The following is a 16,785-nucleotide window of genomic DNA, read 5'->3' on the forward strand; positions in this document are numbered from 1 at the left end:
CTGACGTGGTCTTGACCAGAATTGAGATTTATTTGTCAATTTATTTTTTTTATTTATTGGCATTATTTTGATTTGAACTATTTTGCATCTAATTTGTAAATATTCCTCTGTTTGGCAAATGTTTGTCACGCTTTGACAATAAAAAATAGTTTAAACTATAATTAACCTTCTAGTTTTGTCAACTTTCATTCACGAGCAAAAAGCAGCCTTTTAATTTTAAAGAAATAATGATTGAACTTTTTAACCACAATAATTATATCATAATTTTTAATAATGTAATAACATTTTTAGCCATATCCCCCAGCACTAATATAAAGTTTGCATAACCACAGGCATCCATGCAGAACTCAAATTAAATAGTCAGATATATTTAGTCTTTAATCCATATGAGTCTCAAAGTTAGACAAAGGGAGGGAGTAAAGGAGACCAATAAGAGAGAGAGAGAGAGACGTTCTCCAAATAGACACCTATGAGCTGTCATGACAACTCGGACACACAAGCATTCACTCAAACACAACACATACAATGCACATCTGACACAATGCTCTTATTCAGAGCAGTGCATTATGATCAACACACATCCAGGCAGGGAGCTGGATGCACACATGTAGCAGCAACTGTTTTATTTTAAGGTACGAATGCAAGTGTGTGAGTGTGTGAGTACAGATGAAAGTACAGTTCACAGATGTACTCACACAGATACACATGCATGCACACACAAATTCTGACACAGCCTATTAATATGTCCTTTTTAAAGGTTATTCACAAAGCTAAGATTAATATAAGAAGTAAGAAAAGAACAACATGCATCACTTCTGTTGGACATGTTGCAGCATTATGGAACCATTAGGACTCCATATCCTGTCTTACCTCTCTTTAAGGAAGTCCACCACTTTTTTGAAGTCGTCTATGCAATACTCTCTCTTCATGTCCATCAGGACGCTGTCTGAGGCCGACTGCACAGGAACATGAAGGAAAGCGTAGACGCGTGGATGATTCAATATCTTGGCCATTTCCTAATGAGACATAGAGAAGAGAGACGAGTGAGAGAGAGAAGACATATAGGATGTTGAGAAAAAGAAATAAAGGGTTACATTTTTTTAGGAAATAGGAGTGAAATCAGTAAAATGTGTGTTTGTCTGCATGATGCATACACCAGCCTGAACCTCTGTTGCCCACCTGTTTGATCAAAGTGGGTGATTAGGTATAAAGACAAAAGCACTCGACTGAATTTAAGTTTCTTTCTACACAAATCGAATTTGGAGGTTTCAACCAGTTTTTGACAGTGATTGCCAGTCTCATTGTGAATCTAAAAATACAGATGTACCAAAGACTTTCTGCCATGAACAATCTACATCATGTAAAAGTACAGAGAATTAACTACACTGAAACAAAACACAACATAATAAACTAAATATAATAAAGCTAAAAAATTAAGAATAAAACTGGTAAAACTTCCAGAGGCACCATGTTTGATAAATAACTGTGCAAAACTGATGGCCTCATCTTTTATCTAAATGGAACTTCTTTATCTCAATATAAAACAGAGAAATTTGAAAAAAACACTTCACTTTGGGAAAGCCTTAATGTTGGTATAGTCACTTGGTAATACTTACATTATTTCTGAGGTCTGAAATAATCAATTTTTTTGATGATTGACTTAATCATTAAAAAGAAGTCTACTTGTAATAGTGGACATACTTGGGACAAAAGCAAAAGTCATGTCTGTAATACAGGGGATATAAAAAAGTGAGGTTAAAAATGTATTTAGTATTTTTATGTTACTATAAGGTTTAGTCATTGCAAACAGAGAAGAGGCAAAAGCTCACAGAGGGCTTTGGTGAATGATAGCTGCTAGCCTTCAATAAAGAGAAGGTTCCATTAACATTCCTGCTTCTTTCTGCACTCTTTTCACTCCAGACCTTCCACAGCACACTGCCTCTTTCTCTTATTTTCTATGTCTCTCACACTGCGAAAATAAAAGAAAAGCATCTCGGAGAATTCATCATGCACCCACTGGATCCAGAGTCCAAGGAGTCAAGGCTGCCCCAGTAAGGGTTCTTTATGTCTGACAAGTCAAGAGCTTTTACTGAAGCTCGGAGGTCCACATCGAAGATCAAAATGATGATAGGAAAAAGGAAATAAACATTAAGTCTATAATGAACTCTTTTTGGCCACTAGGTACCTTTCTGTTTTCACCAAAAGAGTTATAGAAATGCTTCAGGCTACAGAACATGCTTGACACAATACCTGCAACTTCTGTAATACAGAATACAGGAAGTAGGTTTTAAGGAAATGGTAATGCTAATAGTCATTACAGACGCACTGACTTTAAGTAAAAGGTCACCTTTAGATGCTTATTAGAGTATGATGTTTAGCGCATTCAAGGGGATGTGTTTCCCATGAAAAAATCCCATGATGAAATTTAAAAAAAAAAAATTTTTTTCTTAACATAGAAAACACTAAAGCATGGAAATAATAAAGACAAATTTATACATTTGTCAAGATCAAACTTGAGTTTACAGTTTTTGAGACATTGTTAACATAAACCACTTAGCTAATGTTAATGCCTCCAGCAGAATTGAAAAGAATGATATAAAGTAAATCTAGTAGCAACACAGACTGAATCACATAATTGTTTCAGCTCCTAAACTTTTAACATTAACAATTGCAAAAAGTGACATTCTGGTTTTTTTTTTTCCCAAACAAGACACATTAATTGGAAGAGTTGAATGTTTGGGGGGGGGGTTCTTTCATTCTTACTTTCATTTCCCCAGTAAAAGAACTGGAGAGATCACAGATGTCAGATTTTTTTCTAATGGACATAATCAGGATGCTATCATTACCATACTTATCACCACAAGAAGGAGAAAGTGAAAAAGAGAGGGGAGGAAGAAATGATTTAATGATTTCCTACAAGAATATGCTGATTGCAGTCCGTCTTGTCAATTAAGATCCATTGTAAAACCTCCCCTACTTCATGCACAGACACAAAAGCATATGTGTGCGTGCACACACACACACAGGCTAAGCTCAGTTGCAGCGCGCCACAGGGGGTTGACCACTGAAGCTCCAAATTAGAAAGAATTAATTTGGTTGGAAAATGGAGCTTGATTGGTGACAGAAATCAGATCGCTGCATGTGTGTGTATGTGTGTGTGTGGTGTGAAAGAGAGCATGAGTGAAAGTAAAACATGTAAAGGAACATGCATTTATGTGTGCTTTTTAAATGCTTTCAGAAAGGTAAAAGAATAGCAGAGTGATTAGGTGTGTTATTTTTTAGTTCTTACAAGTCACTCCACTGATAATTATGCTCTTCTTTTCTCAGTGTAGAGCCTTCATTGAATGTACATTTAAATGCTGGTTTGAAGCCTCCACAACCACAGAAGTGCAATGCAAGAAGTGCACGCTATCCAAAATGCACACAACGTCATCCTAAACAGGGCTGCAGGATATGCAGAAAAACACACAAACAAAAGTTATGTTACTGCGACTGCAATATAAGTTGTTATTTTAGTGGTATTGTTATTTTTTTTTTCAATCAATTTTTACTGATATATTTATCAATAAAAATGATGATAATGTGATTTTTGCTGGGGTCTGTGCCAAACAAAAATGTTTCACATCTGGAATATGATTTGTAGACCGGAGCATCTTTTAAGTGTCACAATATTTGTTTTTACTGGTATGCTGTGATGCATTTTACTTTAATCAAAAAATTGCAGCTCCTATGATTTGGATGTGGCATTTGGCCATATTGTGATTTTGATAATATTTCGATTAACTGTGCAGCCCTAATTCCAAATCAAAAGTTTATCGGATAACTAACAGTAAAAACGCAAAACACTTAATTAAAAAAAACAACAACAAAACACTAATAACAATTAACGTGTGCTTCATGAGTGAAATGTACTTAAAATGGTAATGGTCTGTGTGGTTACAGCACTATATTTTACTTTTTCTCTGTATGTGCCTTTTCAAAACATGTTAAAGCACAACCCTTTTTTACCTTTGGTACATTGTACTGTAAGCCCTGAAGTGAGCACTTCAACTATTGAAGTCTGCACTTACCATTGATAAACTGATATTTTATCCTTGTACCTAGGATTGACTTGGTTTGGTATTCTTTCTTTCACATGTATTAGCTACCATCAAGGTCTGACTGACAATAATTAAGCGCAGGTCAAAACGGGTTTATTAAGAAATGTCCATAATGAAGTTCTTTTAAATTAAGCAGTCTCTTTATAACTTGCTCACCAACACAGTTGTGACACCTTTCTGTTTTCTCAGAACTATGATTTTTTACTGTATATATGTGACTGTACATATCAGTTGTTGCAGTATGTATCTTGACGCTTGCACTGAAAAAACAAAAGTCACTTTGTCCTGACTCGATGTGTGTGCCCTGGTGCAGTGTATAGTGCTGTATATGGTTGGATGCTGCTCCAGTCTCATTAGATGCAGTGACAATGATAGCTCCCCACAGACTGCAGCAGAGCCCACAGATTGTGTTTGTGTGTGTGTGTGTGTGTGTGTGTGTGTGTGTGTGTGTGTGTGTGTGTGTGTGTGTGTGTGTGTGTGTGTGTGTGTGTGTGTGTGTGTGTGTGTGTGCATGCGTACATGAATGTATGTTGCAGGGGTGACTGGGGTCTCAACAGATGGCATGCCAGTTTGAGTAGCAGGGCACTGCTGATGACGACTCGGGATTAATCTATAAGGGGGAGACTTTTCATTCACACAAGCCATTTATCATGTGTGTGTGTATGTGTCTGTGTGAAAGAGAGTGTCCCATCCTCCGATGATTACACAGTACACTGATATCAATCTCTCTTGTTATGATCCCTGTGGAGTTGAGGCCTTTTCAATGTTTGACTGCAGCTGACAGACAGTTAAGTGAGTCTGAAGTGAAAATGATGCTGTGATGAAGATATCGTGCAGCAGTGCCCGGTGGCAAAAATTAAAGCGCTGCATTAATGCCTTCGCTCCTGGGTGGATGAACCATTCAGCTCAAGGCACAATTCAACAAGCTTAAACTAATCAATCAGGCATTGGTGCAAGCAGCCTTTTGTGTGTGTTTTTATTTTTATCAGTCTTGATAGTCTAGTGTTAAAAGCAGTATGATATTGTTTCTCTCTCTCTCTCTTTGCTACTTTCTCCTCCTTCCATGGTTCTATCTCTGTCATTCACACAAACAGACACACAATCCTTTCATCTTTGGTTGATTGGTTTAGATAAACACATAAACCAGAAAGGACATATCTTAACTGGCTTAGCGCAGAAGATCCGATATCTACCCCCTCAAATCAGATATGACTGAAAAGAACGCATGGGAAAAAAAGAGAAAGGGAGTAGATAAATTATGGTTTGGTTTCAAGCAGCCTCAATGAGGACAAAAACCCTGTCACTGAAAACCCTACATTTTTTTTGGAATATTCAGCATTAGAATTTTGTCCTTTTCTGTTTATCAGTCCCTTCCTTCTCCCTTTTTGTTTTTTTCAGCAGAAAACATGCCTTCTTTGTATGCTTGTGTTGTTTGTGGAATACTATGGATAAAAAAAAAATTAAAACATTAATAAAAGAAAGAAAAAAAGCTATTTCTGACTGACTATCCCTAAAGAGGTTGCATTAACTGATCAAGAAGTGATTTTTTTTGGATCAGATTGTCTCTCTATGCAACGATGTCACCCAACAAATTAAACAAATAAGGAAAAAGGGGTGATACATTTTGCTTGAGGGCCACATTGACTTTGACTTTATCCCTTTAATGTGACCTCACACGTATTCTGATCGAAACAAAAATACAAATGGAAAAACAGGCCAACGAGGATCACCTCAATGTCACTTAGTCTGGCGAGACTTGTTTTATACTGTATTTATTTATTAGTATTTATTATTCATTTATAAAACTCTGCTTAAGCAAACCTGTGAGAGAGTGATATTGCCGTCAAAACACCTCTGGAGACACCAAATGTCAGAAATCTTCATTCATGAATATATCTAGTAGTAACTAACCTTAAAGGGATAGTTCTGGATTTTTGAAATAGAGCTGTATAACATAGTTATGTATAGTCAATGTAATATATACAGTAGCTGGCAGTCAATGTGCTCCTGGTTTGCAGAAACAGACATAGCGCGCACCCCACAGGGGCTGATATCAAAAAGTATTTTAGCCACTTTAAAAAAAGGCCTACATTAAAAAATCAATATCAGTTTAAGTGGATGCTGTATTTTGATTCTGCTTTACCTTGTCGTCACACAGCCTTTTCCCTTGCTGCTCAACTAATTGGGTCAGCGAGTGCTGTTAGCAGCTGCTATACCATCCAACTGAAACTAACTTCACGTTATAAACACTCTTGATACAACGTCCACTTAGACTGATTGTATTTTTTAGGTAGGCCTTCGTTAAAGTGGCTAAAACATGTTTTGATATCAACCCCTCTATACAAGATGGTAATGTCTGTTTCTGCAAATTGGGAACATGCCCACCACCAGCTACTGTATGTAGTACACTGACTGTAAGTATCTCGTATTGCCCCATTTCAAAAATCCCAAACTATCACTTTATCATCCTAAGTACAAATTCATTACTATGAACTTTAACAATAACTAATGTGTTTTTCACATCATTTAAAATGTTTATATTTGGCAGGTAATAACTGTTGGTTCAGACACTGAGGAAAGTCTTGACTGGTATTATAGTAGCATATCTCAGGCTTGATCACATTTGAAAATGTTAATAAGAGCATCTAGAGAGAGGAAAATGCAGAATGTGGAATTTACAAATAACAAAAAACTTAGAGACTTGTACAAAACCTCTTTCATAAAATGAATAATGAATAATTTTCAGGGAAAAAAAACACCTTGACACACTGGTAGGACAAAAGAAACTATCTTGTGCTTATTCAAAGTATGTTTTGAGTGCATGTTGATGAACACAATTGTGTCAGAATGCAACAACAAACTGGATTTGGAGGAGCTACTCACAGCAAGAGGAAAAGGGAATATTAATTGTTGCAGAACACATGTTTTATTTGTGATGTCTTACTAGGCTTGGGCATTACGTAAAATTTCATACCTTTGTGAAATTTCACTAGGGTGTACAGTATATGATATAATTGTGTGGCGCTAAAAAACATGACATTATTCCCCATGGTCTCTCTCTCTGTTGTTGCTGGCTGGCGGCTGTTTACAGTCCTGTAACTTATCCCTCCACTACTAGGTGTTGCAGTGTCTTTCAGCTCAGCTGACTGTTCTACCAGTAGAGACTGCAGATTAAGTTCTGATGGTGCATGCTATACACTACATAAAGCGAGTTAAACAGAAAGAGGAGTGCCTGTATTTATCATAGTTTTGAAAAATCTACCTTCAGGATCTCTAAATACCCTGTTACCCATACCAATACCCATCATACTGTAATACTGCCCTAGCCTATATCTTATAGTTAAAATTGGTGATAATGGATAAGAGTTGCAGATTGTATCGTATGGAATAACGACTCACAAATACAACTGAATTCCCTAGAGTGCCCACAAGCAGACAGAACAGGTCATAGTCTGGTTCGAGTGAACGGTTTGAAGCAAACCAAGAATAAGTAGCACCTAAAAGCATTCACACACACTGACAGACATATACACAAACCCACACATAACAGAGTATTAGCAGAGTTCACCCAGGGGAGTCTGTAGAGAAAATGATTCTACAAGCCGTTCCCAGGATAATAAGTTAGGTCCCTGTGTGTGTGCACTGGCACTCACAAACACACAGTCAGTGGGAACCGTGTTCAGCAGCAGATAGAGAAACTGAGCTCCCAATGGTATTAAACATTTCAAACACTTCAGGCTGCACTTGATTTTCCCTGAAGGGTATACTGCGCCTGCAATACCTCACACAGTGCAGATGGATTCTATGTATTGCACAGTAAAAAGGAATTTGAGTGCATGTGAAGCATCTGTGTGAGTGTCACACTGTGTAGCGCTGAGTGTATCATCTGATAAAATTATACTATTAAGTATCTTTACATTTGCCATTTTGCGATATAACAACAATGACTGGGCAAAATCTTGTCTTTAAGTGGCCCAAACAAACCAACTAAAAATAAACCAAAACGAGGGATGTCCCAACCAAATCTCAAAGATCAGTATCTGGGCCAATCAAGGCATTTTTTAACTTTTCTGGATCTGCTTTACTGAGCTATATAGAGCCTGATCCAATCCTTTGTTTTATGTCAGTTGTCACACAGGTTTTTTTCCTCAAAAAGATTTCATGCACGCCAACATGATGCACAGTCATCTTCAACTCTGCTGTCCATTTCTCTCAGCTCCTGTTTGTGAAAGCTGAGCCCCGTCCACTGCAAAATACCACACACCATAAACACCAGGAAAACGCATTAAGAGACTGTTTATCTAAGTTATTTGGTTAAGTTATGACCACCTGTTTCTTGTGAGTCTCTTGCAGCAGTGCAAAACCATGGACCACCACACTCATCACGCCACTGCTAGTGAAATTGAGAGATATATTCCTAAATGTAGCCTATTCTGGGCAAAAGATGTACAGATAACAAAAAAAAACACTAAATGGAATACAGTTCATTCATACATTCACACAAAGCAACAAACAGTGGAAAATACTCTCTTAAAGGGGCAGAGAAAATCCCTTGAGACAGCAACAAGGCCAAAAAGATTACGAAAGGGTTTGATCTGAAGCCAAAACAAAAGGCCTAATAAAGATTCTTTTTTTAATAGACAGTTGACATTTAATCTCCATCTTTCAAGACTAATAATTCACTGCAATTATTGAGAAAATGTAATTCACTGCAGTAAATCGGGACTCATACATTTGAGGGACATCAGAATAGCTTTACTGTGAGCATTCATTTGGTGTCGGGTCCTTCACACAATGCTACATTAGGCCTCTAATGTGAAGAGGCTCCCAAAGGCTTCATTAAAATGAAAATGGTCTAAGAGGGTGTGTCTAAGTGTGTGCCCATACAGCTGTGCTTGTGCGCACATGTGTGTGAAGGTGTGTGTGTGTGTGTGTGTGTGTGTGTGTGTGTGTGTGTGTGCGCACGCACGTGTATTCATGTGTATGAATACTTGTGTCCTGGGTCTGAAAAATATCAGGCAATGCAGATGATGAAGTTTTCACTTCGTTACAGGTATTTGCTAGTTCGTCAACCTTCCCAAAGCCCAATGCGAATCCATCGAACTGAGAGCAGTCACACACATCTCTCACTGTCTCTGGTAAGTAAATGGCTACATTAAAAAACTGAAAAGTCAATGAAAAGCCAATGAAAATGTTAAAGTACTTACAGCCGCTGCACAGTCCCGTGTCACAGGTTCAGGAAATATTTACTTGATGAATGTTTATCCAAAAGCACAACAACTTCTCAAAATAACAAAACATAAATCCGACCTGTTCTTTTTACGTTATCAATAATATTATTTTCAATGGATGCAGCAGTTACAGCGTGCCACTGCTGCTGGGCCGAGCAAAGCTAATGTTAAAGAGGGAATACACACAAATGTTACACTCCTCAGTGTACACAAGGGCAAATACTAATTCACATTTTATAATTGAGAAAAAAAGTCATTTTAAATTTGCTTCAAAGTTTCTTTGCAACTGGATGAAAACCAAATAACGAGAACCAAAGATAAATGCACATTTCTGCTTCTCTGACTGTATTTACAAAATCCAATTTTGGAATTTAGCATTTTGGATGAATAAAGCTGAGCAAAATGTTAAGTCAAATCCCTCTTTGCTTGCAGCACCACAGTATCAAAACACTGTTTCACAGAGCTAAATGCAGAAAAAATGTGAACAGCATATCTGATGTATCTCTAGTCAAACTGAAATGAGCTCTGCAGAGGATGGTTAATGGACAACTGCTATTTCATTCATCTCAGCCTGACTGATTACTACATACGAGGAGGCTACTTTCACACCTCATTTACTGAGTCTGTTGGCATGCTAGATTCAATCACACACACAGGCGCGCACAAGCACTTGCACAGGTATTTGCATGCGCACACACACCTTATATAAGATGACCTACTGTTGCACTTTCGACAGCAGCTACTTACTGATAAACTGTTAAAAAATGCTGAGTTTAACAGGGCTGCAGTCAACCAAACAAAATCTTGGTCGGCTGAAATTTTACGGACTCTTCAAACAATCGAATGTTCCATGTTGAAAAAATAAAATCTGCACGTTATCTCTAGATTACCTAAATCAGCTACAGTGCACTGAGTGCACTCTACCTGGTAGGGTTTTGTCCCAGAGGGCAGCATATTTTTTTTAAATTCTTTGCAATGGGAGTGCCTGTGGGTCTCCTCTCTCCTTACAGCCTTTCCTACATCCTAAGCAAAGCATAACAAGAGTAATCTCCACATTGTCATTTCTGCACTATTTCATATCATAGCAATCAGATGCAACCACATTGCCACAGCTGAACAAATGCTGCTCCCCTAGAACGCTCTAGTGCTCCAAGCTGGCCTTTTTCACAAATGCTCATGGTGTTTTTACCTGGAAAAAATACTTTGGTGGATAAGCAAAATAAGTTGAACTGGACAAGCCATATCAACCAACCTTTCAGCCAACCAACCAGAAGTTTTCAGGCCTATAGAGTGCCCAAGGAATGAGTCCTCAAACTTGGAAACAAGTTAGCATTTAATCACTCCCAGTTCCCTCATCTTTAAGTCATTGTTTTTTGGTAGATGTTAAAGATAAGGTCTGTGGTTAAGACGTGGTTGGACGTTTTGTCCTATGATATAAAAGTACCATGCCTAATAACTCATATATACCGCTCGTGAATTTTGAAGCTTTTATGATTCTTAAAAAAGGCAGTTACTACCAAGTGGATAAATGAGACTATAGAACATCATCACGAAGAGCACAGCTTTACAGCCTCTTGTGTTACAGAGGCTTAGTTTGTTAGCTTTTTACTTCTGGTGATTGCATTTAGGCTTCAAAAATCATAAGTGGTGTTGGTTTGTGAAGATGATCTATCTGAACAAAATGTGTTAGGTATCATAAACATTTGTTTGCCACAGAGCCAATTTTCTGCAATAATCCAAAACCCAATGGAAAAATCCCAAAGGCTTTTTGACAAGGGAACCAGGGTGATACTAACTTCCGCATTGGACTACAGAAAAACATAATCTTTGGAGCACTCTATAGTTTAAAAATATGGCTCAAGAGAAAGAAATGTCAGCAAAAAGGGAAACAAAAGAGTAACACTGTTAGAGACATTTTACTTGCAAGTACTCAAGTAAAAATGTCCATTTATGGCCCGATGCAATCAACTGAAATGTCAGAGACAAGTGGCCCATGAGAGGCGATTGGGCCTTTAACGGCGCCAATCAGCAAATGGTGCTATGAGGGTGTCTACATCTGTCAGGAAAAACAGGCTGTACATAGGGGAAAAAAATAGTGTGCTCTTATATGACAGAGGGAGACAGTGCGAACGCGTTGATCTGAGGGAGGAAGTGTGAGAGAGGGTGATCTTTCAGTGGGAAGTGAAGAGGTTATTTGGCCTTTTCAGCTTCAATCACAGCCATTCAGTGTGATGCTGTTATATAAGCACTGGTGTTCTTCGAAGGGAGAGACGTAGGGATATAATTTGGCCTTTACTTAAGATGAAGGATGAATCTACTTCAGAGATTTGGCCTTAATTATCATCACACTGTTCTCATTGCTGTGATTGCCACCATCATGAGAGGAACTGGGGAGAAGTGACAGGATATGAGGTGGAAATGGAGTAATTGGGAGGAGAAAAACAAGAGTTTAAAGGTGGGGAAAGATGAAAAAAATAAAATAATGACAAGATGAATGTGAAGAATTAAAGGAAAGAAAGAACTGAAGGGAATAGCAGAGTAAAGACAAGGATCAATCATAAAGAAACGAGAACAGAGACTCAAGAAAGAGCAAGAAGAATGTTTTTCGTCTGGCAAGTTTTTCTGTTAGGCTTGGGTTCACAATCACTGTAAACATATAGAAAGTTATAAGTAGGACTAGAAAGAAAAGACAACATGTGTAGGGATGTGTGTGTAGAGGGGCTGGCAGGGGAGAAGAGGAAAGAGAGGATTAAGGGTAAATGGGGGACAGGAGCAACAAAAGACAATGATAAGTTAAAGAAGAGCAGTCTTATCTTTCCTTATGTAGGTTAATTGACTGAGGAATTAAAGCAAAAAAAGATATAATTCAATTCAATGCATGGACGTTAACAATAAAAGGGCCGGTAGCATATGAAATGATTCTTAACATACACACACACCCAGACTAAGCTAGTGTGTCGTCCTAGTATATTTCTAATTATCAGTTAATTGTTATTCCCTATCATTAGGAGGGTGGTTTTTTAATTGTAATGTAGCCAAGCAGAAAGCCTACCTATACATGTGGGGGACAATTAGCCACCTCCATTAACCCCTGGTTAATTACAATCTCCATTGCTGCTTCCCACAGCACTTTCCCACTCCTTTTTAGCCCTCATCTCTATCCCCGGGCCTTCATCCCCATTTTTTCATTTCTGCCCTCATTTCATTCATCTATGATCTCCAATCTTCCTTGATTGTTTGATTCAAAAGTACATCTGTTGTGAACTTCACTGGCTTTTTTTTTCTGAAAAGTTTTTTGTCATTGTAGTTTTCTAGGTTACCATGCCCCTATTTTAGCCCTCTATGTCCTCCCTTTCCCCATTAATATATCCCTCTTCTATTCTTTCCATATCATTTCCCTCAGGGACAAGAGTGTGATGCTAATAGGCAAGCAAAAAGTATCATATATAATATATGGTTTAAAATGAGTGTTGACCAATAATAAATAAATAAATAAAAATCCAGTTTGCAGAGCAGTTCCAAACACTTTACTGCTAAACCACAGAATAATACAGAAATACATAATATTATTACAAAATAAAAGTTATACTGTCACCCTTTTTTTCTTTCCCTTGTGCATGCAATTGTGTTTCTCCCTTTCACTCACTTGGTAACTAATTGTATGGAATATATATGCATGACAACAAAATTGGAGTATTTGGAGTAAAACATGCATGCAAGGATGAAGTAACATCACGCCCGCACGATCACACGGGGCAAAAAAGGTGAAAAAAGGTTAAGACAACAGGGCTAACTGTTGCTCTGCAGCAGTTAGGGCGTGTCACAGCTGCCGCTGGGCCGAGCAAAGCTAATGTTAAGCAGGGGCTACACACAAATATTACACTTCTCACTGTCCAAACAACAATTTTTGTTGGCATATGATGATAATACAGGTGATTTCTCCAACAAAATACATACTGTGTCTTTTTTGCTCAAAATTAGCTTTATGTGACCCTAAAACAGATTCATGACTCTTTAGTGTGAGGCAACATAGCCTCTTGCAATTTAAGGTAGCAATAGCATCTGTCCAAAAGAAGATCCCTCACCTCATGTGATTGCTTTGGGCTGGTACTGGCATCATTACCTCATATGTTCCGGAGTTGCCCAAGGACATCAAATTATTGGAGCAATATTTTTCGGTCCTTATCAAGCATTATACAAAGATCCATTGACTTAGCTCATTTGGTGGCAGTTGTGGGAGTTTAAGACTCCAATATAGTAAAAAAAAAAAAAAAAAAAGGCGTAGAAAAAATTATGGTATCATTTGTCAGCCTAGTAACCGAAAACACTTTCATCACAAACATGTGGTCAAAACGGGGTTTGCTTTAAGCGTAATGTGTCTGCCCAGGCAGACCTTGAATGGTCCTGAAATAATTTGGCCAAATTAAGAGTATTTGTCAATAAGTATCTCCTCTGTACCCAACACACCCTTCTGCCACTGAGCTTTCCCTTCCTCTTCTCTCTGAGTTAGTTTGTTGTCTGAAAGCAGAGGCTGGACATGGCTTTTTTTTTTCATTTATAGTGCAAAATGATGATAACATGTTATAATATGTTGGTATCCTAACACTTCCAAAAACAATTAATAAAAAAAAAAAGTAATTTAAATGATAGAAAACTCATGTCTGAAGGACAGAGACAGCAAAAACAGAGAGAGAGGGGCAAAAAGAGAAAGAAAGAGAGAGAGAGAGGGGATAACAATGTCCATTGTTCCATTAGGGAAGACAATAATGACTGATAAAATGAGGTTGCTAAAGAGGACACAATGGTCCTTAATTGACTCATTAGGGAGAGAAGAGAATGAACTGCACTAATGAATGGAGTATGAGCGCTGCAGCTAAACTGCTTGGTAAGCAAAACAGAAAGGCATTTAGTTTATTAAATCTAGGCAAAGCAATATTATTTGTTCACAGAAAGGGATCGTACAAGAGACCATAGGGACAAAACAAAATGGTGAACAGGAAAAGTCTGGAGTGCTCAAGTATTTTAGTTGTATTCATCAGTGATGTATTATTAGCTTTAATGGTACTGCTGGGTGAAATGGGTGACCGTGTGCTGTAGTGTGCATACCTCTAGGTGTTCCAGGATATATGGAGGGTTGGTCATACCCAGCCTCAGCATGGCTCCTTCAGGAATCTCCTCCACCAATCTCCACAGTAATGTGGGCAGGTCTGTCCCTATGTCTCTGCCATAAGCTCCTGTGTCTTCGCTGGTCAACCAGATCTCACACACTCCCTCTGGAAAGAGACACAAAGGCAAGTGTTAAACATATTTCATAACTCATTAACATTCTTTGTTTCCAAAATTTCCACTATGCAATTGATGATCTGACACGACACCCACAATAAATGCACAGCAGTTTTGCATTTCTCAGTTGTCCGTTATACAGTGTTGCTACAGATAACCCCTTTACGGTTTTTAATCCAGTATGCTTTTCAAAATCAAACTGCCCGGTAATTTAGAAACGGACAATACTTCCACAATGCTGAAACGAGTAATGTCTTTCAGAAGAAAAGCAAATGGGTCGTTTACATGGGAAGGAAATGCAAGCTTGACTTATATAAAAATCAACACCACCTGAAGAAACCTCACAGCACAGACCAGTCATAATCACTCACACCCACACTGAACTCTCCATGAAAGGTCATCTGACAAGCAATTATATCGTTTCAAGTGCTTGGTTATTTTAAAAATAAATAAAACAAGCCTTCTACATGCATACAGACAGGCATGTCTTATTGACTATTATATACACAAGCTAAGAGGGCATTCTTAACTCTGACTTAAGCTTTTGTCACAATCTTACATTTACTCTATAAATGGAATTCACCATAGCCTAAACTAAAGTCTCCAACAAAGTTAGAGTAGACCATACAGCTTTCTAAGATTAACTCATATTTGCAAAATACTTGGTTAAAGTTTTCTGTGGTTTGTCCCATTTCATTTGTACTGCCTGAGTTTTCTCACCTCTACAGCAGATTAAAACAGATTTTATACCAAGACTGGTATTGTTTAAAGATGATTGTAAGCAATTCAACAATAACAGGATCACATGACTTCCTCAGTATGACCCCATTTACACCTTGCATTAAATCATATTGACAGATCAAGATATGATTTAATTTACAGCTGGAATTAATGTGTAACTCCAAAATATTTTTTTAAATGATCTTTGTTGGTTCGTAGCTTTTTTTGTTGTATATGTCACAGCAAGTCAATAAGAACAGCAGGGTCCATGGGAATGAAACATGGCGACCTGACTGTAAACACAGTGACTGAGAGGAGGAACACACTACAGTGTTAGCATCAGGTGAGGGAGAACCATTTTTTTTAATTTCAGAACTTTTAATACTTTCAGGTTGAAAAAAAAAAAAAACGTATGATTTTCTGAGAGTGCGCAGGTTAGAACATGGGATTATTTGTGTTTCTTCGCATCACATCATTCACACCGCCTGGTGCAAGCCGCATCTTTGCATTGATTTTGAATGCAATTGCACCACGCAGAAAGCTCACTTCACAATTTAATCAATCAATTTATGTTTGTTTGAGTGTTAACAATTATCTGTTTGTTATACAATATTCAAAAACACATTTTCTTATAAGGAACCCAGATTTGTTCAGGTTTCAGCGCTTATCTGAAGACTCTTTTTACCACACTGATGAAGCCCACGCAACATCGCTCTGCCACCTTCACATCAGCTTCTCTCATTATTATATAGTAGTTATATAGTAGATAGTATTATCATATCATTACCTTTAGGAGTCTCTTGTTGTCATTGCCTTAATGCTCCATGGCTCTGGCAGATCCCAGCTCATGACAGTCACTGACAAGTATTAAAAATACATGTCCTTTAAACACGCATTCCAGGAGTGTGAAGGTCACATACAGCAAGAGGGGACGATCTACCGGCTTCATGCTAAATTAGAGCAACGCTCGCTGCTAGAGCTTAATGATCTAACTGTCATTTGGCTGCAGGTCTGGAAATGGTTGAGTGTCTGCTTAAGCTATGTGTTACGACATATCATATCATGCAGGCGCACAAAAATACATTTGCACTTACAGGGGCACAAGCTCAAGTACACACAGATGCACACATAAGCGCAAGAAACCACACAACCTTCATTATCATTAGCTGTGCAGAGACAGACAGAAAGATGCATGTGGTCATTCAGAGAGTAAAGATGGTGTTTGGCTAATTGGACAGTTGTGTGTATGTTTGTGCACGTGTGTGTGTGTGTGTATGTGTGTTAGAAAGAGAGAGAAGGAGAAAATAACACTTTTTTAAAGGCATGCACAGGCCAGATAGATTAAAGATGATGACAGTATAATTGTCCTGAGTGAGAGAGTTTCCAAAGCTCATCATCATTGACATTAAGATGCACTAATGATTTCTGGAGCCAGCCACGTCTAAAAGCAC

At 38.0% G+C, this 16,785-nt stretch overlaps 1 protein-coding gene across 4 annotated transcripts in view; it reads right to left on the minus strand.

Moving 5' to 3' along the window:
- Window positions 1-16,785, minus strand: part of cdkal1 (CDK5 regulatory subunit associated protein 1-like 1) — a 306,706-nt gene that overhangs the window by 141,693 nt on the left and 148,228 nt on the right. For all 4 annotated transcript variants that reach the window (XM_088084047.1, XM_088084048.1, XM_042489706.2 and 1 more), the window contains exons 9-10: window positions 14,438-14,604; window positions 871-1,016 (exon numbers count right to left, since the gene is read on the minus strand). In XM_088084047.1, the coding sequence (XP_087940173.1) occupies window positions 871-1,016; window positions 14,438-14,604 (313 nt within the window). The remainder of the gene's footprint in view (window positions 1-870; window positions 1,017-14,437; window positions 14,605-16,785) is intronic.

The sequence above is a fragment of the Plectropomus leopardus genome, chromosome 11 (assembly GCF_026936395.1).
Source record: "Plectropomus leopardus strain MGB_pleo_1.0 chromosome 11, ASM2693639v1, whole genome shotgun sequence".
In the NCBI taxonomy this organism is placed as follows: domain Eukaryota; kingdom Metazoa; phylum Chordata; class Actinopteri; order Perciformes; family Serranidae; genus Plectropomus; species Plectropomus leopardus.